The following is a 22,935-nucleotide window of genomic DNA, read 5'->3' on the forward strand; positions in this document are numbered from 1 at the left end:
TCAGCAGGCCTGCGGCTTGCAGCCCTCAACCTGCAGCCCTTTGCTCAGGAGGAAGGCGTCCTGCGTGGGGTCACAACCCAGGAAGAGCTTCACCATGCCCTTGGCATCCTCGGAGCCCCCTGGCCTCAGAATGCAGCTTCTGTAGTCCATGGCAACCTGACGAGAGGGGGCGGGGCTGCAGGATGGTGGAGCACCCCCTTCACTGAGGGTGTGGGTGTGGCCACCTCTGCTGTGACTGAACAAAGGGCAGGGGAGCAGGGGGTCCAGGGCAGGGCCCTCAGAGCCTGGCAGGCCCAGGCGGGCGGCACAAGCATTTAGGCCCAGGCCAAGGACCTTCTTGTTGGTCTGCACGGCAGGCCGGCCTCTCACCTTGCCACTCAGGACGCCCTCCTGCTTGAAACGTGTGTGGAACGTGTCCGCGGAGTACACCTCGCTGCACAGGTAGCCATAGGACTGGGCGTCGTAGCTTCCTGCCAGGTGGCCGAAGGTCGCAGGCAGGTGGGTCCCTGGGACACACGCGGAGAGGCTCCTGCCCGGCCCCCTGGCCACTCCGTGCCCCTTCCCAGAGCCCGGAGCTTGGGGCCTCAAAACAGCCCTGTCTGCGTCCCCTGCCACTAGAGGGAGTATTGGCCCAACACTTCTAGGAAACGGGGACCTTGGTGGCAACTCAGTGGGGGGGACACAAATAAATTTTTGCCGACTTTCTGCTGAAGCTCACGAGGGTTCCCCCCTAAGCCTCTTACAAGGTCAGCTGCCCGAGGCTCCGAGGGATGAGTCAGGGCTCGCCCTCCAGCATGGGGAGAGCGCGGGTTAAAGCGCTCACGAGGGAGTGAACTGCATCTCCGCACTGACACGCACGGGCAAACCTCGTCGACGTGTTCCATCCAGGGTATGAAGCCCTCTCCTGTCTCTTCCAGGCTTTCCAGAAAGCACGTGCAGATACGCCCACCCCACCCTCGGACTCCGTGGGCCACAGCTGGAGGGACCAGCCCAGGAACCGAGGCAGGAAGAGGCCAGAGGTCAGTGGGCCTTTGCCAGAGCCCGTCAGTCGGTCCCCCTTCACACACGACCAGAGGATCCTCTTGACCTGGGCAGTAGCTGCCAACCGACCGCTAAGGTGGGCCCGGCGTGCGCTTGGCTACCTGGCGTGGCTGGGACCCCGAGGATCTCCTGGCAGAGGCGGGCATTCTCCTGGGCCGGGTCGGCGGGCGTCTGCGTGTTCAGGGCCTGGTCCACCTTGGCCAGGACGATCTGGCGCAGGTTGAAGAGGCCTGGAGGGCAGGAGGAAGGAGACGGGGGGGCTGGCACTGAGTCCAGGGCGCACTTTGCAGCCGGGCGGTCCGGAAGCCCCTTTGCATTCCCTTGGCCCGGCCGCACTGGGGTTGGCCAGCCGGGACTTGATGAGCTTGTCCAGCAGCTCCTGGGGGACGGCGCTGCCCGTGCCCCACCGAGACTGGCAGCAGCGCCAGGGCCTCACAGGGCGCGGCGCTCCCGGCCCCAGAGCCTACCCTCTGGTTCTCATCACCGGCTGTCACCAGATTCGCAGGCAACGTGCCTTTCTTTTCGTTTGTCTTTTTCCGGCCCTCAGCCACGCACAGCTGTGGAGCCCTGACACTCGCTGCCACGTGGATGCACCCTGAGAACACGATGCTCAGCGAGAGAAGTCAGACACAGAAGGACACACAGGGTGTGACCCCACTGAGGGGAAACGTCCAGAACAGGTAGATCCACAGAGTCAGAGTGGGTTCCTGGTTGTCAGGGGCAGGGGAGGGGAGGGAATCATAACTAAAGGCATGAGGGACATTTTTGGGGTGAGGGAAATGTTCCAAAACAGGGCAGTAGTGACGGCTGCACAGCTCAGTAAAGTGTCCCCACGCGCTCCGGTGCAGCCTGTGAGAGCGTCGCTCTCAGGACGAAGGGCTGACCGCAGGAAGACTGAACGAGCACTGGGTCCTGGGCCCAGACGCTCAGCTGGGGACCCCCCCCCGTGGGGAAGTCACTGGGACTTGCTGAGCCTCCACCGAGACTGCCAGCAGCCCCAGGGCCTCACAGGGCGCGTCGCTCCAGGCCCCAGAGCCTACCCTCTGGTTCTCATCACCGCTTGTCACCAGACTTGCATGCAATATTCCTTTCTTTTCTTTTGTCTTTTTTAAAGGCAACTCTTGAATACATGTATTTAACATGCAGGGAACCAGTCCTGACTCCTTGATCTGGGGCTTCCAGCCTCCAGAGTCTCGAGGACATCCACTTCCGTTGTTTACACGCCCAGTGCGTGGGGTTTGATGATGGAAACTGACAACGAGGGCGCCGCCTCGTGCGGGGTGACATCAGCGGAAGAATCCCGTGGCGAGGGCCTGTCTGAGGACCACGGGAGAGCCCGGGCCCTCCCCGCCACCTGCCTGCAGCCCCGCGCCCACACTCACCTGGGAGGGGAGCTGGTGCATTGCTTGCCAGAACTCATAGAAGTAGGTCTCCAGCTCATCATGCTGCAACAGGGAGGGCGGGTTGGGCTTAGGCTTGGTGAAGTTGGCCACCATAGGCACGATGGCGATCTGGCGCCTCCCATCCTGCTGCAGGCAGCCCGGCTGCAGGCCAAAGCAGGCCATGTGCCTGGACTTCCCTTCCCTGGGGAGGGACACGGGTGAGGCCCCGCTTCCACAGAGGAGCCCCGGCCCACGGCCGACAGGTTCCCCCAAGCATGCACCGAGGGTAGAGGTCCAGGTAGAACTTGCCGATGGATGACCTTGCCCGCGGCCGCGTCCCGGACCGTGTAGAGCCTCACATCTTCGTGACACATGTTGGCGCCCTCCTGCAGGTCGAAGGTCAGCCCCAGCAGCTCCTGGGAGATGCCCAGCCGCCCGCGCGTGACCACCTGCATGGGGAAGGACTCATTGAGCAGGTACTGGTCCACGTGGTAGCGCATCTCCTCCCCCTGGTTCATGTAGTAGCACAGGTCCTAGACGTTGATGGGCCCGTCAAAGTGCAGGCCCCGCCTCTGGCACTCGGCCTTCTTTAGCTCCAAGATCACGGCCGCTCCTGCTCCCCGAGGGGCTTCAGCTTCTGGGCCAGCTCATCTGCGGCCGGAGGGGAGAGGCTCAGCTATGTCCCTGTTGCAGCCCCCCAGCCACCCCACACCCCACACCCCTCGAGGCAGAATGAAGGGTTGGGGAAGGCGACCCCCAAGGGCTGACACAGTGGGGTCTCAGGCAGCACCACGTCCAGTCAAGGTCCGCCTGACCCCCGTCCCCACTGAGACTCGGGGAGGCGGGGTTACCTAGGAAAGTGGCCACCACCTGGCTGGTCTTGGCCATGTTCATCTCCAGCACGGAGTCGGCACGCGTGCTGAACCCCAGCAGGCGGGACTTCTGAGCCTGCAGCCTTACCAGCTCGCCGAGGATCGCGCAGTTCTCCTGGAACCCAGAGACGGCCAGCGCTGGGGACCGTGGGCCACGCCCTCCCCACGGGCCCCGGGCCAGGTCTCTGCGGGCGGGCAGGGCTCTCAGGCCACTGGCGGGCACAGCCAATCACCCTCCCTCCTCCTCCTGGCCCGGATTTCTAGACACTTTGGTGCTGTCCTAACACGTGGTCTTTGTGAACACAGGTCCTTTTGGAACCAGAAACGGCATGAACTGTGATGAGCTCTAAGGCCAAGGGCAGGAAGAAATGCGACCAGGCTCTCCAGGAGCCACCCAGGGCCTCCCCGGCTCAACAATACAAGCTCGGCTGCCGTGCAGACAGCAACTCATCCCCACGGCGCCCAAACACCTAGCCCCTGGACGGTGAGACACCTGTTGCTGTAGGTGGCCCGTGGCTGGCTGGTGAGGCCCGGCCCCAGGCGTACGCCACCTTCTCTGGGGCCACCTCTCCGGGTCTGCGGTGGGGTTCTCCTGGAAGCCCCCAGTCACCACAGGACCAACGTGGCCTGTCTGCAGCCCAAGAAGGTGGGGACACAGGACTGTCCCCCGTGCCCCCTGCATCACCCGCGAGGCCGAGCAAGCACCAGTGGTGTCTGCGGGGAAGATGAAGGGCTCATGCACAGCCCCCATCTACTGAAGATGCTAAACGGGAGAAGCACAGACTGCAGCCACAAGCGGTATGGACCAAACGCAAGTGTCCTTGCAGGAACCGATGTCTGAATGTCAAGGCTGTACCCGGGCCACAGTGAGAAGGCCCAGACCCCACGCAAGGCACAGAGAGGGGATGGGGGGAACATCTGCGAATCTGAGCTCATCGGGCATCACCCCAGAGGGAGAGGGAGAGGGAGAGGGAGAGAGCCAGAAGGAGATACGGAGGGAGAGGGAGAGAGAGGGAGGTACAGACTTCTCTCCCTTCCCTGGGGGTTCTCTAGTGCAGCCAAGGCTGAAAACCACTGCATTTCGGGAGATGGGTCCTCGTGGAAAAGTTAAATAGTAGCTCATGGCATTATCGACACATATTAAAAAGGCCCCAAATCTTGGGGAGTCAGGGAGGGGAGCTGGTGGCTGCCTCGTAAACGAGGAGAGATTGGGCGTCAGAGGAGGTGCCTGTGCAGCCCGCCGCCACCGCCCAGGGCCCCGCAGACTTCATCTCCCAGCTGTGGTCCCGGGCTGGAAGGCAGCGGGGAGGTCAGGCCGTCCAAGCATCAACGTTGACTTCAGGGCTGATCTAAATGGCGCCTGGTGTTTGTTGAAGCAGAAAAAAGAGAAAGCAGTGGGGTGAGGATGGGACGGGGAGGGAGCCCCCATCAGCCCTTCTCCCTCTCTCCCTCTCTGCCTCCCTCTCTCCCTCCATCCCTCCCTCCCTGCCTCTCACTCTCCCTCTCCCTCCATCTCTCCCTCTGCCTCTCTCCCTCCCTCTCTCCCTGTCCCTCTTGCCCTGTCCTTCTCTCCCTCCCTCCATCCCTGTCCCTCTCTCCCTGTCCCTATTGCCCTCTCCCTCTATCCCTCCCCCTCTCCCTCTCCCACTTTCCCTCTCCCTCTCTCCCTGTCCCCTTTCCCTGTCCCTGTTTCCCTGTCCCTGTTTCCCTGCTCCGCTCTCCCTCTCCCTCTTTCCCTCTCCCTCTCTCCCTGTCCCCTTTCCCTGTCTCTGTTTCCCTGTTCCGCTCTTCCTCTACCTCTTTCCCTCTCCCTCTCTCCCTCTCCTGCTCCCTCTCCCTCTCCCTCCACCTCCTTCCCTCTCTGGAGAGGGAAGGAGGTGGAGAGAGAGGGAGAGGGAGCAGGAGAGGGAGAGGGGGAGAGGGAGAGAGAGGGGGGAGAGGGAGAGAGGGATAGAGGGATGGAGGGAAAGACAAAGACGTCTCTCTCTCCCTCCCTCTATCCCTCTCTCTCCCTCCCTCTCTCCATCTCCCTCACTCCCTCCCAGAGACGGAGAGACGGAGGAAGAAGCAGAGACAAAGGAGAGGGAGAGAGGGAGAGGGAGAGAGAAGGGGGAGAGAGGGGGGAGAGACGGAGAGAGGGAGAGAGAGAGAGGTCTCTTCCTCCCTTTCCCTCTCTCCTCCTTCTCTCCCTCTCTCCCTCTTCCCTCTCCCTCTCCCTCTCTCCCCCCTCCCTCTCCCCCTCTCCCTCCATCTCTCCCTCTCTGGGAGGGAGTGAGGGAGAGGGAGAGACGGAGGGAGAGGGAGAGACAGAGGGAGGGAGAGAGAGAGAGGAAGGGAAAGGGCGAGGGACGGAGAGGGAGGGAGGGCGAGACGTCTCCCCCACTCCATCTCCCTCCACCTCCCTCTCTCCCTCTCCCTCCCTTCCTCTCCCTCTCCTAGAGGGAGGGAGGGAGAGGGAGAGACAGATGGAGAGGAGAGGGAGGGAGCGAAGGAGAGGGGGAGTCGGAGAAGGAGGTAGGGAGAGGGAGAAGGAGAGAGGGTGCCTGCTTCCCTCTCTGTCTCCCTCCCTCTCCGTGTCCCTCTCTCCCCCCTCTCCCTCTCCCCCTCTCCCTCGTCTCTGCCTCTCCCTCCATCTCTCTCTCTCTGGAAGGGAGAGAGGGAGAGGGAGGGAGAGTGAGGGAGAGAGGGAGAGAAGGAGGAGAGAGGGAGAGGGAGGGAGGAAGAGACCTCTCTCTCTCTCTCTCCCTCTCTCCCCCCTCTCTCTCCCTCTCCTTCTCTCCCTCTCCCTTGTCTCTGCCTCCCCCTCCGTCTCTCCCTCTCTGGGAGGGAGTGAGGGAGATGGAGAGACGGAGGGAGAGGGAAAGGGAGGAGAGGGAGGGAGAGAGAGGGATAGAGGGAGGGAGGGAGAGACGTCTTTGTCTTTCCCTCCCTCCCTCTATGCCTCTCTCCCTCTCCCCCCTCCCTCTCCTGCTCTCTGTCCCTCTCCCTCCACCTCCTTCCCTCTCCAGAGAGGGAAGGAGGTGGAGGGAGAGGGAGAGGGGGGGAGAGAGGGAGAGGGAAACAGGTAGAGGGAGAGCGGAACAGGGAAACAAGGACAGGGAAACAGGCACAGGGATAGAGGGAGGGAGAGAGGGAGAGGGAGAGAGGAGAGGGAAGAGGGAGAGGAAAGAGGGAGAGGAAAGAGGGAGAGGAAAGAGGGAGAGGAAAGAGGGAGAGGAAAGGGGCAGAGGGAGAGAGGAAGAGGGAGAGGGAGAGAGGGAGGGAGAGAGGGAGAGACAGACGGAGAGAGAGAGAGGGAGAGAGAGAGAGGGAGAGGGCAAGAGGTAGAGGGAGAGCGGAACAGGGAAAGAGGGACAGGGAGGGAGAGAGGGAGGAGAGGAAGCAGGGAGAAAAGAGAGAAAGAACACACCATCTACATTTCTGTCAAATGACACCGGGGATCCTTACACAACCAGGAGAAAATAACACAGGGAGGCTCTTTCTCAGCTGGAACTGGAACTGCAGACGGGGCCAAACACCACCAGGCTGGCCACACATGTCCAGCCGCCGCTCCAGCCCCGTCAGCCGTGAGTCCGGTCACCAGGGCTCTGAGTGTCTGCTCCAGGGAGCTGGGGTTCACCCTCTCACCTGGGAGGCCGGGTCAAGACAGCAGGGACCCGTGCTGGACACATAGGGGGAAACGCATCCCCACAGGACAGCTTGTGCGAGCAGATTCAGCTGCCAGATTCTAGAGGCCCGGGACCACCCTGTGGCCCGTGAAACCCAGGAGCCACGAGGGTCTTGCATCATGATTCCTGTCCGTTGGACTGTAAAGTTTATGTAGGGAATCTTGGAAACAGTGGTAACAAGGCTGAATTGGAACGAGCTTTAGGCTATTATGGACCACTCTGAAGTGTGTGGGTTGCTAAAAACCCTGCCAACCTCGCTCTTGTTGAATGTGAAGATCCCCGAGATGCAGCCGATGCTGTCCGAGAACTAGATGGGAGAACACTATGTGGCTGCTGAGTAAGAGTGGACCTGTCGAATGGGTAAAAGAGAAGTCGAAATCGTGACCGCCTCCTTCTTGGGGTCGTCGCCCTCGAGATGATTATCGGAGGAGGAGTCCTCCACCTCCCACACATCTCCAAGATGGAGAGCCTTCTCCGTCAGCCAGAGCAGGTCCCTTTCTAGATATAGGAGAAGAGAGAGATCATTGTCCCAGGAGAGAAATCACAAGCCGTCCCGATCTTTCTCTAGGTCTTCTAGCTGATCTAGGTCAAATGAAAGGAAATAGAAGACCACTTTGCAAGAGGAGTGGTGTACAGGCAATAACTTCATTTGACAGGAGTATGTACAGAAAATTCAAGTTTTGTTTGAGACTTCCGAAGCTTGGTGCACTTTTTAAATGTTTTAGTTGTTCACATTTGTTTGTTTCTTGGGACAGTGACACATAAAGGTGTCATTCTCTATGGTTTGAAATGGGTCCTATAAGGCATGTAATATGAAGAATTGTTACCTTACAATGTTCCCTTAAGCAAAATTGAATTTGCTTTGAATTTTTGGTCTTGCCTAGACTGATAATAAAACTCTAACTCCTGCCCACCTAAAGTGTGATGTTTACTATTATGGAAACAACACTGGTGAACATTGAAAAGACTTTCTGTAGCTGGGATATGGTATGCAGCTGTAATTAAGCAAGCAGTCTTTAAAAGGTGCTGTGAACACAAGCCAGCAGGTAAAAATGAAAGCCTCACCCTTACCCTAGATTAGAGGTTTAAAAATTCCACTAGTCCTCACACCGGACAAGAGGTTGTCCAGGGAGTTTAGAATCTAAGAAGTTTCAAGGAAGTTAGTTTACCTTTGAGTTAGGTCATAAGTCCCCTCTGTGATTGCTGTACATGAATACATAGCTCTTTGTAATATTTTTTGGAAATTTGAGATTATCAAGATACCAATGTCCTGCCAGATTAAGAGTATATTGTAGAGCTGAACTTTGAGTTACTGTGCAATTTTTTTTTTTCATGCTGTCATTTGTAATATGTTTTGTGAGAATCCTTGGGATTAAAGTTTTGGTTGCAAAAGAAAAAAAGAAAAGAAAAGAATCCGCCTGCCAATGCAGGGGACACAGGTTCAAGCCCTGGTCCGGGAAGATCCCAGGTACTGCAGATCAACTAAGCCCGTGGGCCACAACTACTGAGCCTGTGCTCTAGATCCTGGGAGCCAGAACTACTGAGCCCCCTTGCCACAACTGCAGAAGCCCGCACGCAATGAAGACCCATTGCAGCAAAAAAAAAAAAAAAAGATACTGGCCAGGTGATCAAAGGTAAAATCATTTGTCATAAGTCCCGTTGATGGTGTGTATTCTTGATGTGACCTGAGGAGAATGGCATTTTTATCTCTGTCTGGATCTTCCGCCCTAAACCCCATAACTCCAGACCAACCCTAAGAAAACATCAGAAAACAAACAGACAAACAAATTGAGGGACAGAATATCTGACCAGTCCTCCTCAAAACTTTCAAGGTATCAAAACCCAGGGACGTCTGAGAAATGTCACAGCCCAGAGGAGACTGGGACAGAAAAAGGATGTTAGGGGAATACTAGGGAAATTCTAATAAAGTGTGGACTTTAGTTAATAACAATGCATCCATCTTGGTTCCTTAGTTGGATAAACATGTCGTACTAACGTACTAACGTGTTGGAAATAGGGGTACTGGGTCAGGGTCCACAGCACTCTGTACACTCTGTACAGATCTTTGCAACTTTTTTGTAACTCTAAGCTACTCTAAAATTAAGCGAGTACTCAACAGAGATAAGAATGTTATTTCCCTGATTTGAACATGCCTGAGTTTCTTTTCATGGTCACATTTTTGCTATCTGGATGCGTCTTGGAATCAGTAACAAAGGAGAGTTGCCAGCCCCTGGGAAGATGTGGGTGGTTTGCAGGTGGCTTGCTTTGGAGCTGAAGACCACGGTGGGAAGTCTGCAGCCTCGGGCTGCACTTAGAACCATGGGAGGGGATGGACCAGCTCACTTAGGGATGGAACGTATAAATAAAACTTTTTTCTTTTCCATTATGGCTTATCACAGGATATTGAATATAGTTCCCTGTGCTAGACAGTAGGACGTTGTAGTTTATCCATCCTATATTTAATAGTTTGCATCTGCTAACCCCAAACTCCCAAACCAACCCTCCCTCACTGTTTCTCCCCCTTGGCAACCACAAGTCTGTTCTCTATGTCTGTGAGTCTGTTTTTGTTTCGTAGACGAGTTCATTTGTGTCGTATTTTAGATTTCACATATAAGTGAGATCATATGATATTTGTCTTTCTCTTCTGACTTACTTCACTTAGTATGATAATCTCTAGGTTGATCCACATTGCTGCAAATAGCATTATTTCATTCTTTTTATGGCTAAATAATATTCCATTGTATATATGTACCACATCTTCTTTATCCATTCATCCATCAGTGGACATTTAGGTAGCTTCCATGTCTTGGCTATTGTAAATAGTGCTGCAATGAACATTGGGGTGCATGTATCTTTTCTTTCTTTTTTTTCTTTCTTTTTTCTTTCTTTCTTTCTTTCTTTCTTTCTTTCTTTCTTTCTTTCTTTCTTTCTTTCTTTCTTTCTTTCTTTCTTCCTTTCTTTCTTCCTTCCTTCCTTCCTTTCTTTCTCTTTCTTCTTTCTTCCTTCCTTCCTTTCTTTCTTTCTTTCTTTCTTTCTCTCTTTCTTTTCTTTCTTTCTTTCTCCCCCCCCCTCTTTCTTTCTTTCTTCTTTTTTTGTCACACAGCATGTGAGATCTTAGTTCCCTGAGCAGAGATGGAACCCATGCCCCCTGTACTGGAAGCGCAGAGTCTTATCCACTGGACCACCAGGAAAATCCCAGGGGTGTATGTATAGTTTTGAATTAGAGTTTTCTCCAGATCTATGCCCAGGAGTGGAATTGCGGGACCCTATGGCAGCTGTATCTGTTCCTGCACGTCTCACATCAACCACCTGCACTCCAACCCTTGCTCTCAATGTCATCTTCGGGGAACCCAACCTGCGACAGGGACCTTGACAAGAAGAAATGGCTCAGGGAAAAGCTACCTGCACAGGGAGGAGATAGAGGCCATTGCCCCTGGGGTGCGGCGGGGAGAGTGGGCACAGAGATTTGTCATTTCACCCCTGATACTCATCTCAGCCCTCCTGGCTGCCCCACTCTAGGTCACCTCGGGATAGAGGTGACCCGGTTAGAGTCCCTGCCTGTGCAGGAATCTGGGGGCACCAGCGGGTCTGAATAATATTAGTGCAGGGTCTCCCCCGCGGCACTGGGGTTATTCGGGGCGGGTCATCCTCTGCTGAGGGCCCCTCCTGGGCACTGTGTGGGGTTCAGCAGCATCTCTGGCCGCACCCATTTGATTCCAGGGGCCCCTCCCCCCCCAGTTGTGACAACCACAGATTTTCCCCACACATCACGGAAGAACTGGGTGAGGCGGGGGCGGGATGGCCCTGGGCGAGGACAGCTGTGTTGAAGCAACCAGCCTGGCCCAGGGCAAGGTCTGCCCCAATCCCGTCAGCGCCTGCATTTAGAACTGCCCCTTTCCTCTCCCACCTCCCCTGCCCTGCAGTGGTCTCCGAGACATCATCCCCATGTAATAAATCACACCTTCTCAGTTTACTGTTTGCTGCCCTCGCTAGAACGTGAGCTCTTTGAGGACAGGGATGCTGTTATGTCCCCAGCACCTAGAAGAGTGTCTGCTGTGTAGTAGATGCTTCATAAATACTTGCTGAATAAAGGAGTTGAATAAAGGGATGAGTGGATGAATGAATGAAGGTTACAATGGAAGGAGGGGGGAGATTCCCTATCTGGCTCTCGGGGGTTGGGAGATCAAGTGAAAGATCTGTCCTAAATAGGCTGACCAGCCTTCTGGGGCCCCCCGGGACTGAGGGTTTCCCCAGAGTTTCAGTGCTCAAACCTGAGCGGTCCTGGGCAAACTGGGGGCGGGTGTTGGTCACCCTATCTAAACACAGTAACAATTCCAGCTGCAATAGCAATGGCCAATGACCTCTACGGTCTTATTGACCATGCACAGTTCTTTACCTGGCGGGGAAGGGTGGGTAGGGATTGGAATTCTGGTGATCCAGGGCGGGTGAGGGCACACCCCGGGCTTGTGGAGGGGAGTCCAGGAAGGTTCTGGAGGAAGTGACAGTGACACAGGAGGGAGGGAGGAGTCTAAGGAAGAACGTCCCACATGACAACGTGTGCCAATGGCCCTGGGCCCAAGGTCACACCTGACCAGGGATGGCTTTTTTTTTTTTTTTCTAATTTACTTTTTCCCACATGGATATGCAATTGTCCTAATGCCATTTATTGAAAACTCCTTAATTTCCCCACTTTCTGTCATATCAAGTTCTCATATATGTGTTTCTGGACCTTTATTCCATACCATAGAGCTATACGTCCCATCCTTGCACCACTAGGGCTGTTTCATCACTATAACTTTATTTATTTATTTATTTATTTTTTAAACATCTTTATTGAAGTATAATTGCCTTACAATGGTGTGTTAGCTTCTGCTTTATAACAAAGTGAATCAGTTATACACATACAATATGTTCCCATTTCTCTTCCCTCTTGCATCTCCCTCCATCCCACCCTCCCCATCCCACCCCTCTAGGTGGTCGCAAAGCACCGAGCTGATCTCCCTGTGCTATGTGGCTGCTTCCCACTAGCTATCTATTTTACATTTTGTAGTGTATATATGTCCATGACACTCTCTTACCCTGTCACATCTCACCCCACCCCCTCCCCATATCCTCAAGTCCATTCTCTAGTAGGTCTATGTCTTTATTCCCGTCTTGCCACTAGGTTCTTCATGACCTTTTTTTTTTTTTCCTTAGATTCCGTATATATGTGTTAGCATACTGTATTTGTTTTTCTCTTTCTGACTTACTTCACTCTGTATGACAGACTCTAACTCCATCCACCTCACTACAAATACCTCCATTTCATTTTTTTATGGCTGAGTAATATTCCATTGTATATATGTGCCACATCTTCTTTATCCATTCATCCGATGATGGACACTTAGGTTGCTTCCATGTCCTGGCTATTGTAAATAGAGCTGCAATGAACATTTTGGTACATGACTCTTTTTGAACTATGGTTTTCTCAGGGTATATGCCCAGTAGTGGGATTGCTGGGTCGTATGGTAGTTCTATTTGTAGTTTTTACTGTTCTCCATAGTGGCTGTATCAATTTACATTCCCACCAACAGTGCAAGAGTGTTCCCTTTCCTCCACACCCTCTCCAGCATTTATTGTTTCTAGATTTTTTGATGATGGCCATTCTGACCGGTGTGAGATGATATCTCATTGTAGTTTTGATTTGCATTTCTCTAATGATTAAGGATGTTGAGCATTCTTTCATGTGTCTGTTGGCAATCTGTATATCTTCTTTGGAGAAATGTCTATTTAGGTCTTCTGCCCATTTTTGGATTGGGTTGTTCGTTTTTTTGTTATTGAGCTGCATGAGCTGCTTGTAAATCTTGGAGATTAATCCTTTGTCAGTTGCTTCATTTGCAAATATTTTCTCCCATTCTGATGGTTGTCTTTTGGTCTTGTTTATGGTTTCCTTTGCTGTGCAAAAGCTTTTAACTTTCATTAGGTCCCATTTGTTTATTTGTGTTCTTATTTCCATTTCTCTAGGAGCTGGGCCAAAAAGAATCTTGCTGTGATGTATGTCATAGAGTGTTCTGCCTATGTTTTCCTCTAAGTGTTTGATAGTGTCTGGCCTTACACTTAGGTCTTTAATCCATTTTGAGTTTATTTTTGTGCATGGTGTCAGGGAGTGTTCTAATTTCATACTTTTATATGTATCTGTCCAATTTTCCCAGCACCACTTATTGAAAAGGCTGTCTTTTCTCCACTGTATATTCTTGCCTCCTTTATCAAAGATAAGGTGACCATATGTGCGTGGGTTTATCTCTGGGCTTTCTATCCTGTTCCATTGATCTATATTTCTGTTTTTGTGCCAGTACCAAACTGTCTTGATTACTGTAGCTTTGTAATATAGTCTGAAGTCAGGGAGCCTGATTCCCCCAGATCCATTTTTCGTTCTCAAGATTGCTTTGGCTATTCGGGGTCTTTTGTGTTTCCATACAAATTGTGAATTTCTTTGTTCTAGTTCTGTGAAAAATGCCAGTGGCAGTTTGATAGGGATTGCATTGAATCTGTAGATTGCTTTGGGTAATAGAGTCATTTTCACAATGTTGATTCTTCCAATCCAGGAACATGGTATATCTCTCCATCTATTTGTATCATCTTTAATTTCTTTCATCAGTGTCCTATAATTTTCTGCATACAGGTCTTTTGTCTCCTTAGGTAGGTTTATTCCTAGATATTTTATTCTTTTTGTTGCAATGGTAAACGGGAGTGTTTTCTTAATTTCACTTTCAGATTTTTCGTCATTAGTGTATAGAAATGCAAGAGATTTCTGTGCATTAATTTTGTATCCTGCTACTTTACCAAATTCATTGATTAGCTCTAGGAGTTTTCTGGTAGCATCTTTAGGATTCTCTATGTATAGTATCATGTCATCTGCAAATAGTGACAGCTTTACTTCTTCTTTTCCGAGTTGGATTCCTTTTATTTCTTTGTCTTCTCTGATTGCTGTGGCTAACACTTCCATAACTATGTTGAATAATAGTGGTGAGAGTGGGCAACCTTGTCTTGTTCCTGATCTTAGTGGAAATGGTTTCAGTTTTTCACCATTGAGGACAATGTTGGCTGTGGGTTTGTCATATATGGCCTTTATTATGTTGAGGAAAGTTCCCTCTATGCCTACTTTCTGCAGGGCTTTTATTATAAATGGGTGTTGAATTTTGTCGAAAGCTTTCTCTGCATCTATTGAGATGATCATATGGTTTTTTTCCTTCAATTTGTTAATATGGTGTATCACGTTGATTGATTTGCGTATATTGAAGAATCCTTGCATTCCTGGGATAAACCCCACTTGATCATGGTGTATGATCCTTTTAATGTGCTGTTGGATTCTGTTTGCTAGTATTTTGTTGAGGATTTTTGCATCTATGTTCATCAGTGATATTGGCCTGTAGTTTTCTTTCTTTGTGACATCTTTGTCTGGTTTTGGTATCAGGGTGATGGTGGCCTCGTAGAATGAGTTTGGGAGTGTTCCTCCGTCTGCAATATTTTGGAAGGGTTTGAGAAGGATAGGTGTTAGCTCTTCTCTAAATGTTTGATAGAATTCACCTGTGAAGCCATCTGGTCCTGGGCTTTTGTTTGTTGGAAGGTTTTTAATCACAGTTTCAATTTCAGTGCTTGTGATTGGTCTGTTCATATTTTCTATTTCTTCCTGGTTCAGTCTCGGCAGTTTGTGCATTTCTAAGAATCTGTCCATTTCTTCCAGGTTGTCCATTTTATTGGCATAGAGTTGCTTGTAGTAATCTCTCATGATCTTTTGTATTTCTGCAGTGTCAGTGGTTACTTCTCCTTTTTCATTTCTAATTCTATTGATTTGAGTCTTCTCCTTTTTCTCTTGATGAGTCTGGCTAATGGTTTATCAATGTTGTTTATCTTCTCAAAGAACCAGCTTTTAATTTCATTGATTTTTGCTATTGTTTCCTTCATTTATTTTTCATTTATTTCTGACCTGATCTTTATAATTTCTTTCCTTCTGCTGGCTTTGGGGTTTTTTTGTTCTTCTTTCTCTAATTGCTTTAGGTGCAAGGTTAGGTTGTTTATTCGAGATGTTTCCTGTTTCTTGATGTAGGCTTGTGTTGCTATAAACTTCCCTCTTAGCACTGCTTTTGCTGCGTCCCATAGGTTTTTGGTCATCGTGTCTCCATTGTCATTTGTTTCTAGGTATTTTTTGATTTCCCCTTTGATTTCTTCAGTGATCACTTCGTTATTAAGTAGTGTATTGTGTAGCCTCCATGTGTTTGTATTTTTTACAGATCTTTTCCTGTAATTGATATCTAGTCTCATAGCGTTGTGGTCGGAAAAGATACTTGATACGATTTCAATTTTCTTAAATTTACCAAGGCTTGATTTGTGACCCAAGATATGATCTATCCTGGAGAATGTTCCATGAGCACTTGAGAAAAATGTGTATTCTGTTGTTTTTGGGTGGAATGTCCTATAAATATCAATTAAGTCCATCTTGTTTAATGTATCATTTAAAGCTTGTGTTTCCTTATTTATTTTCATTTTGGATGATCTGTCCATTGGTGAAAGTGGGGTGTTAAAGTCCCCTACTATGATTGTGTTGCTGTCGATTTCCCCTTTTATGGCTGTTAGTATTTGCCTTATGTATTGAGGTGCTCCTATGTTGGGTGCATAAATATTTACAATTGTTATAGCTTCCTCTTGGATCGATCCCTTGATCATTATATAGTGTCCTTCTTTGTCTCTTGTAATAGTCTTTATTTTAAAGTCTATTTTTTCTGATATGAGAATTGCTACTCCAGCTTTCTTTTGATTTCCATTTGCATGGAATATCTTTTTCCATCCCCTCACTTTCTATAACTTTATTTTTTATTCATTTATTTTTTTTGGCCGTGCCGTGCGGCACGTGTGATCTTATTTCCCTGATCGGGGATCGAACCCGCGCCCCCTGCATTGGAAGCTCAGAGTCTTAATCACTGGACCTCCAGGGAAGTCCCCAGGGCTTGCTTTGACATCCATCGAATGGTGGCAGGTGGGCACGGGGAGGAGCTGTCTGTGAGCCATCCTGTGTAGAAGTGCAGGGTGGAGGGGAGGACAGATGGAGCGGGAGGGGAAGAAGCGGAGGAGGGAGGGAGGGAGGGAGCGGGCGAGAGACAGACAGAGCATGAAAGCTGAAAATAGCTCCTAGTGCCGGGAGCCTTGGAGCCGGAGCCTGGAAGCCAGGGTGACTGGCTCTCCTCCCTGGTGTGTGTGTGGGGGGGTGGGTGGCTCTGGGCTTCTCAGGCTGGGAATGGGGTGCACAGAGCAGGGACGGAGCAGGGACCCTTCTTTTTGGGACCTCGTGGGCCATCCTCAGCTCACAAAGCTGAGCCACTCCTGGCCCTACGAGTGGGGGGCTTATCCTCCCTGTCCCCTGGATCATAACCCCTCACACACAGCTTCCCCGTGTGTGTTCCCAGCAACCAAGAGAATCTGTTTTTAAAAGATTTGGGGGAGGGGGGTAAACATACAAACAAGAGCAGAATGGATACTTTTTCAGAATGTGAATGGCTCTGTGTAAGCCCACCCCCAGGGTAACCACAGTCCTGACCTCTAACACCCTTGACGAGTCAGCCTTGGTCTGGGCTTGCGGACCCACGGAAGCTTCCTCATCCCCTCCTTCAGATCCCGTCTCTCCCTCGGCGTCTTTGTGAGAAGCACCCGGGGAAGTGGGACTGCTAGGCTGTACTGCTGCTAGAGCTCCACCTGGGCTCCACCAGGCTCCAGCGCCCCGCCCTGTGCGCCTCTCTGACCCTGAGGCACCTCAACTGGTAGGAGCCGCATCACCTTCCCTCCTGGGACTTGTGACACTTAAGGGAGACACCAAAAGGACAAGCCTTTGGCTCCCTGGCTGGCAAAGAGCAGGTACTCAATTGTCATAAGTGTCCGTATCAGTGAGGGTTCTCCAGACAAACAGAATCCATAGGGTGTGTGTGTGTATATACACACACACGTACATATGTACACGCATACAAAAATATACAGCTGTGTATATATGCAGTATGCATACACACATATACACATATAGTATATACAATACACACATACATATATACACACATATAAAATGCATAGTTTGTATATATACAGTATGCATACACACATATACACATAATATATACAATACACACATACATATACACTATACATACACACATACAAAATGCATAGTTTGTATATATACAGTATGTACACATACGTATAACATATGCAATATACACACCTAGGTACACATACATCATACATACATACACACATACAAAGATATTTAGGTGTGTATACAGACAGTATACATACATACACATATAATATATGCAATACATACACGTACATACATATAGACACACATATACACCTACATATAAAAGCATATAACATAAAAATATATATGTACTGTATATATAAATTCATCGTATATATACATACATATATCATATATATAAGATATATACACATACATATATACAATGTATACACACACATACACACCTATATGTAAATATGCGCATGTACATACACATATAAATACATACGCAAGTGTGTATATAATAGTATATACATATATACATATAATACCTAGAAACATATACACATACAGGTATACAACATATATACACACCTATATATAAATATACACTGTATACATACATACATACAATGCACATATACTGTATATATACACACACCCCTATATCAATATATGGGTGTGTGCATATATACAGCATGTTCACATTTATAATATGTATACTATATATATACACATACATACATGTATACAATATATACACACAAATATATAAGCTTGTATGTATACTGTATATAGTACTTACACATATACTACAAACGCACGCACATATAAACATATGTGTATACATATATATAATATGTATACACACATATACAAATTAATAGGCTTGTATATATTCAGTATTTTTACATATATAGTTTTGTTTTAAGGGGTTGACTCATGTGACCGTGAGGCAGGCAAGTCAGGGCAGGACTCTGGGCTGGAGACACAGGGAAGAGCTGATGTCCCAAGGCCACTGGAGGAACAGTTCCCTCTTTCTAGGGAACCTCATTTTTCTCTCCAGTCCTTCAACTGATGGACGATGCCCACCCACGCCGCGGCATTGACAATCTCCTTTACGCAAAGTGGACCAATTTCAGTGTTCATCTCTTCTGAAAAATACCTTCCTGGCCACATCTGTAATAATGTTTGTGGTTGCCGGGGCCCCACGCAGTGCGCACATGAGATTAACCATCCCCGTGGTGATGATGACACTTTATTTTCTCCCTTGACCATTGTCACTACTATTCCAATTAAAATGTTAGTGCCATGAGGGCAGGGCATTTCCTTTTTTTCCAGTACTGAGCGTCCAGGGTCTGGTGCCTAGCATAGGCTAAACACACGGCATTTTTGTGAACAGAAGCCGGGATTCCGGCTGTCATACTTAATGAGGAATTATAGTCTTATTATTGGGGGGGGGAGGTGTCACGGTACGTCAAGGGCGGGAGCCGAACCTGCCACCCCAGGCCCCGAGGGGTCTTCCCGGGTCCCCACTTCGGGCCGGTGGGGGTGGCAGGGGGCAGCCGAAGACGTGCGTGTGTGCTTGCGTCCGTGCGAGCGGGCGAGTCCACGGGGCGGGCGGTGCGCGCGCCATGAGTGAGTGGTTCAGCCCGGCCCGGGCTCATTGTGCTCGCCTCACGCTGGCCCGAGTTGGCGGCAGCGCTGGAGGTCCCGGGCCTGTGAGCACAAAGAGGGAGCCGGGGGCTAGACGGGAGCGCGGCGGCGGCGGCTGAGACCCAGGCCAGGCCCCCTCCCCTCAGCCTCCCACCCGCCCGCCTGCCCCGCCCCCGCCGGCGGCGCCCCGCCCCTCCCCAAACCGCCAGACTAGCCCGGTGTGGGGGGCATGCGCGAAAACATGGGGGAGAAGTTGGGGCTGAGGCTGGAGTCGCCCGTGTGGGCCGAGCCCGCCGTCTACCCGTGGCCGCTGCCAGTCTACGTGAGTGCCGCCCGTCCCCTATTCCCAGACTCCCGCCCCTCTTCCCCCACGGCGCGCGCTGAGCCCACCGAGAAACGGAGCGACTCGAGTCGCCAGACCCTCTTTGGAGCCCCCCTTTCCGCCCCGCCGTAGTTCTCCGCGGCCGTTTCCAGCCCCCGCGCACATAGTGGGCAGAAGGGAGCCGGGGCCGGCCGGGGGCGCAGACTCGGCCGCGGGGACCCCGCGCTTCCGAGGGGCGCCTGAGCCGGGCTGCCGTTGGCTCTGTAGGGCTGGGGACCCCGGTCCCCCTGGGCCTGGACTGCCGGCGGGCTTGCCCTTCCATACTTTATGATCTGACACGTCGGGTTTCTTTTTCCTGGTAGTTTATTCTTAGTGCTGTCAACGTGCTTAGTTTTTTTATTTTTGAGGACACCCTTTCCTCCCTCTCTCCAGTTTTTTGTGTTTTTGTTTTGTTTTGTTTTAGTTAGGCATTTTGTCCCTCTGATCTTGAGTGGGTGGGCTGGCTGGATCCTTGGGGAGGAGGCGTTGTCTCCCCTAATTTGAGTGGGTGGGCTGGCAGGCCCCTTGGAACGGAAGCATTGTGTCCCGTAATTTTAGTGGGTGGGCTGGCTGGACCCTTGGAGAGGAGGCATCCTGTCCCCTGATCTTGAGTGGCCTTTGGAAAATGACACAGCAAACGGAAATTTACACAGGCGTCCGGTGATTCCAGATATGCGGGGTGTCCAGGCAGGTGGGCGCCCGGCATCTCGTCCCCCGTGGCGGCGTGGTGAGCGTGTTCTTGTCTCAGGGTTTACGTTTGGGCCCCGCAGCCCACCTTCGGGAGGGAAAGCGCAGCGGGCGCCTTGGGCCGGCGCCTTTGGGGCGCCCTTTCGTGCGCTCGGCTTGCGGGGGACTGGCCTCCAGGGGCCCCGGCGGGGAAGCCCGCGCGACCCACCCCTCGCGCGGGCTCCGTGTGTGTCAGTTTGTGGAAACCGTGTCGCGGCCGGGGGCGGGGTCGGGACGCTGGGACCGCCTGGGAGCCGTTGTTGACTCCGGTCCCGGTTCTCCGCAGTTCTCCGAGGTCGGAGGGTTTCCAGCCCGCCACTGCGCACTGGCGCTTTCTATTTTTGCTCTTCCTGTGCCCAGAGGCGCGGCTGAGCCTGGGCTCTGGCTTTTCCGGTTGGGTAACTCTGGGTGGCCTGGGTGGGCGGCCTGAGCATTGGGCAGGGCGGGGAGACATCCCAGGGGTGGGAAACTGAAAGTGGGGACAACCTTCAGAACTCCAGCTGATCCACTTGCCTCGCCTCCCCGGCCCTCTTACTGCACTTGTCATGTACGGGTTGGCTGGCCGGCGCATTTTTCAAAATGTAATAATTTGTTTATCCTTAGTAGCCGTGAAGCATAATTCACTTGTAGTGCACAGTTGTAGGAGTTTTGACAGATGATTGCCGTCAGGTGGCAGAGCAATCCCGTCATCCCATTTGCTGCCTTTAGGCGCCAGCGCGCCTCTAGCCTCTTGGCCACTAATCTCCTCTCTGTCCCTAAGGTTTTGGCTTTTCCAGAAAGTCAGATAAACGGAACAACAGCATGTAGCTTTTAGATTCTGGCTGCTTTGGCTCAGCAAAACCTATGCGAGGTTCATCCCTGGTTTGTTTGTTTGTTGTTGTTGTTGTTGTTTTAAATATTTATTTATTTAGTTATTTACTTGGCTGTGCTGTGTCTTAGTTGCGGCACATGGGATCTTCATTGCCGCGTGCAGTATGTTTTAGTTGTGGCGTGCGGGATCTAGTTCCCTGAGCAGGGTTGGACCCCGGGCCCCCCGCATTTGGAGCGCAGAGTCTTAGCCACTGGACCACCAGGGAAGTCCGTCATCCCTGTTGTTGCGGGTATGAGAAGTCACTCCTTTTTCTTGCTGTGTTGTATTCCATTTTCCGTTTGTCCATTCACCTGCAGGTGGCAGGACTTGTGGGATGTTTCCAGTTTTGAGGGGATCAGGAATAAACCTGCAGTAAACATCCCAGGACAGGTTTCCATGTGAACTTGGGTTTTTACCTGACTTGAGAAAATACCCGGGAGTGGGACTAGGGTCTGTGCTAAGTGTTATGTTTAACAACCCTTCTGCATCTTAGAAATTGGTATTTTTGAGTATTGGAAGAGTTTAGAAATCCACTGTGACCCAGCACCCAGGCACTTGAAACGAAGTTGAAAGTTCATCTGGAGATGGTCACGTTGTCCCCATCACTGTCTTTTATTCGAGGCAGAGCAAGGCCACAGATTTTTAACCCTTGTAAGGGAGGCCTCGTGTGCCCAGGCCCTGGCAGGACCTGGCTTTCTAGTGGTGGGTGGTTCTGAAGTGGAGAGCGTCTTTCCCTTGCTGGCCGGACCTCGCTTGGCAGGGTGCGGGGTGTGCTGCCTGCCTGGCCAGGCGCTCTTTCTGCCGGTCAGCAGCCGTTCCTGGTGTGTCTGTCCTACTACCAGGCAGGCGGTCAGGGGCCCTAGTGAAGTGCTCAGCGAGCCGCAGCCTTCCTAAAGTTTTGTGGGTAACGTCTGTTACCCTCCCATTTCCCTGCTGAGGAATTTTGCTTTCTCATAGGAAGTGAGGGGGCAGTACTTTATAAGAGTTCATATTTTGTGATGACTCGATGCTGAATACATTAAGAAAATGGGCTCCTTCCAGAAGTTTAACTTCTGAGAAGGTCAGATTACTCATGTGACCGCACGTTTGAAATGAGTGAGCTTGTTTGTTTCATTCATTCTGCAAGCACCTCCTGGATATTTACAGTGAGTGTTCCAGGGGGCGCTGAGGACAGTAGACAGTATTCTTTTTTTTTTAATTTAATTTTATTTATTTTTTTATACAGCACGTTCTTATTAGTCATCAATTTTATACACATCAGTGTATACATGTCAATCCCAATCGCCCAATTCAGCACACCACCATCCCCACTCCCCCGTGGCTTTCCTCCCTTGGTGTCCATACATTTGTTCTCTACATCTGTGTCTCTACTTCTGCCCGGCATACCGGTTCATCTGTACCATTTTTCTAGGTTCCACATACATGCATTAATATACGATATTTGTTTTTCTCTTTCTGACTTACTTCACTCTGTATGACAGTCTCTAGATCCATCCACGTCTCGACAAATGACTCAATTTCGTTCCGTTGTATGGCTGAGTAATATTCCATTGTATATATGTACCACAACTTCTTTATCTGTTCGTCTGTCGATGGGCATTTAGGTTGCTTCCATGACCTGGCTATTGTAAATAGTGCTGCAGTGAACATTGGGGTGCATGTGTCTTTTTGAATTACAGTTTTCTCTGGGTATATGCCCAGTAGTGGGATTGCTGGATCATATGGTAATTCTATATTTAGTTTTTTAAGGAACCTCCATACTGTTCTCCATAGTGGCTGTATCAATTTACATCCCCACCAACAGTGCAAGAGGGTTCCCTTTTCTCCACACCCTCTCCAGCATTTGTTGTTTGTAGATTTTCTGATGATGCCCATTCTAACTGGTGTGAGGTGATACCTCATTGTAGTTTTGATTTGCATTTCTCTAATAATTAGTGATGTTGAGCAGCTTTTCACGTGCTTCTTGGCCATCTGTATGTCTTCTTTGGAGAAATGTCTATTTAGGTCTTCTGCCCATTTTTGGATTGCGTTGTTTGTTTCTTTAATATTGAGCTGCATGAGCTGTTTATCTATTTTGGAGATTAATCCTTTGTCCGTTGATTGGTTTGCAAATATTTTCTCCCATTCTGAGGGTGACAGTATTCTTATTCTCAAGAAACTTATGAACTAAGGACGGTAGGTGATCTATAAACACAGAAGTTCAGCTGAGGTGTAGTGCCCCGTATATGGGATCAGCTGAGGTCCCAGAGGGTGGGGCTGCCAGATTTGCCCTGGGGGAGGTGTGGGTGGCTTCTCTGAGGAGGGGACACCCGCAGGAGGAAGTGCAAACAGCCA

General features: G+C 50.7%; 2 protein-coding genes across 2 annotated transcripts in view; one reads left to right on the top strand and one right to left on the bottom strand.

Annotated features, from left to right (window-relative positions):
• LOC137760736 (thimet oligopeptidase-like) lies at positions 1–18,644 on the bottom strand. The gene is given in 13 exon segments (XM_068537639.1): positions 1–156; positions 370–506; positions 1,143–1,271; positions 1,378–1,444; positions 1,509–1,636; positions 2,396–2,625; positions 2,705–2,736; positions 2,738–3,030; positions 3,033–3,074; positions 3,275–3,407; positions 6,923–7,145; positions 11,360–11,452; positions 18,505–18,644. Coding segments are annotated over 13 exon segments (1,803 nt in total).
• The window catches only part of LOC137760737 (DNA (cytosine-5)-methyltransferase 1-like), a 19,121-nt gene continuing 14,828 nt past the window's right edge, over positions 18,643–22,935 (top strand). The window contains exons 1-2 of the mRNA XM_068537640.1: positions 18,643–18,646; positions 18,744–18,986. Of these exons, the coding sequence (XP_068393741.1) occupies positions 18,643–18,646; positions 18,744–18,986 (247 nt within the window). The remainder of the gene's footprint in view (positions 18,647–18,743; positions 18,987–22,935) is intronic.

The sequence above is a fragment of the Eschrichtius robustus genome, chromosome 3 (genome assembly GCF_028021215.1).
Source record: "Eschrichtius robustus isolate mEscRob2 chromosome 3, mEscRob2.pri, whole genome shotgun sequence".
Taxonomy (NCBI): domain Eukaryota; kingdom Metazoa; phylum Chordata; class Mammalia; order Artiodactyla; family Eschrichtiidae; genus Eschrichtius; species Eschrichtius robustus.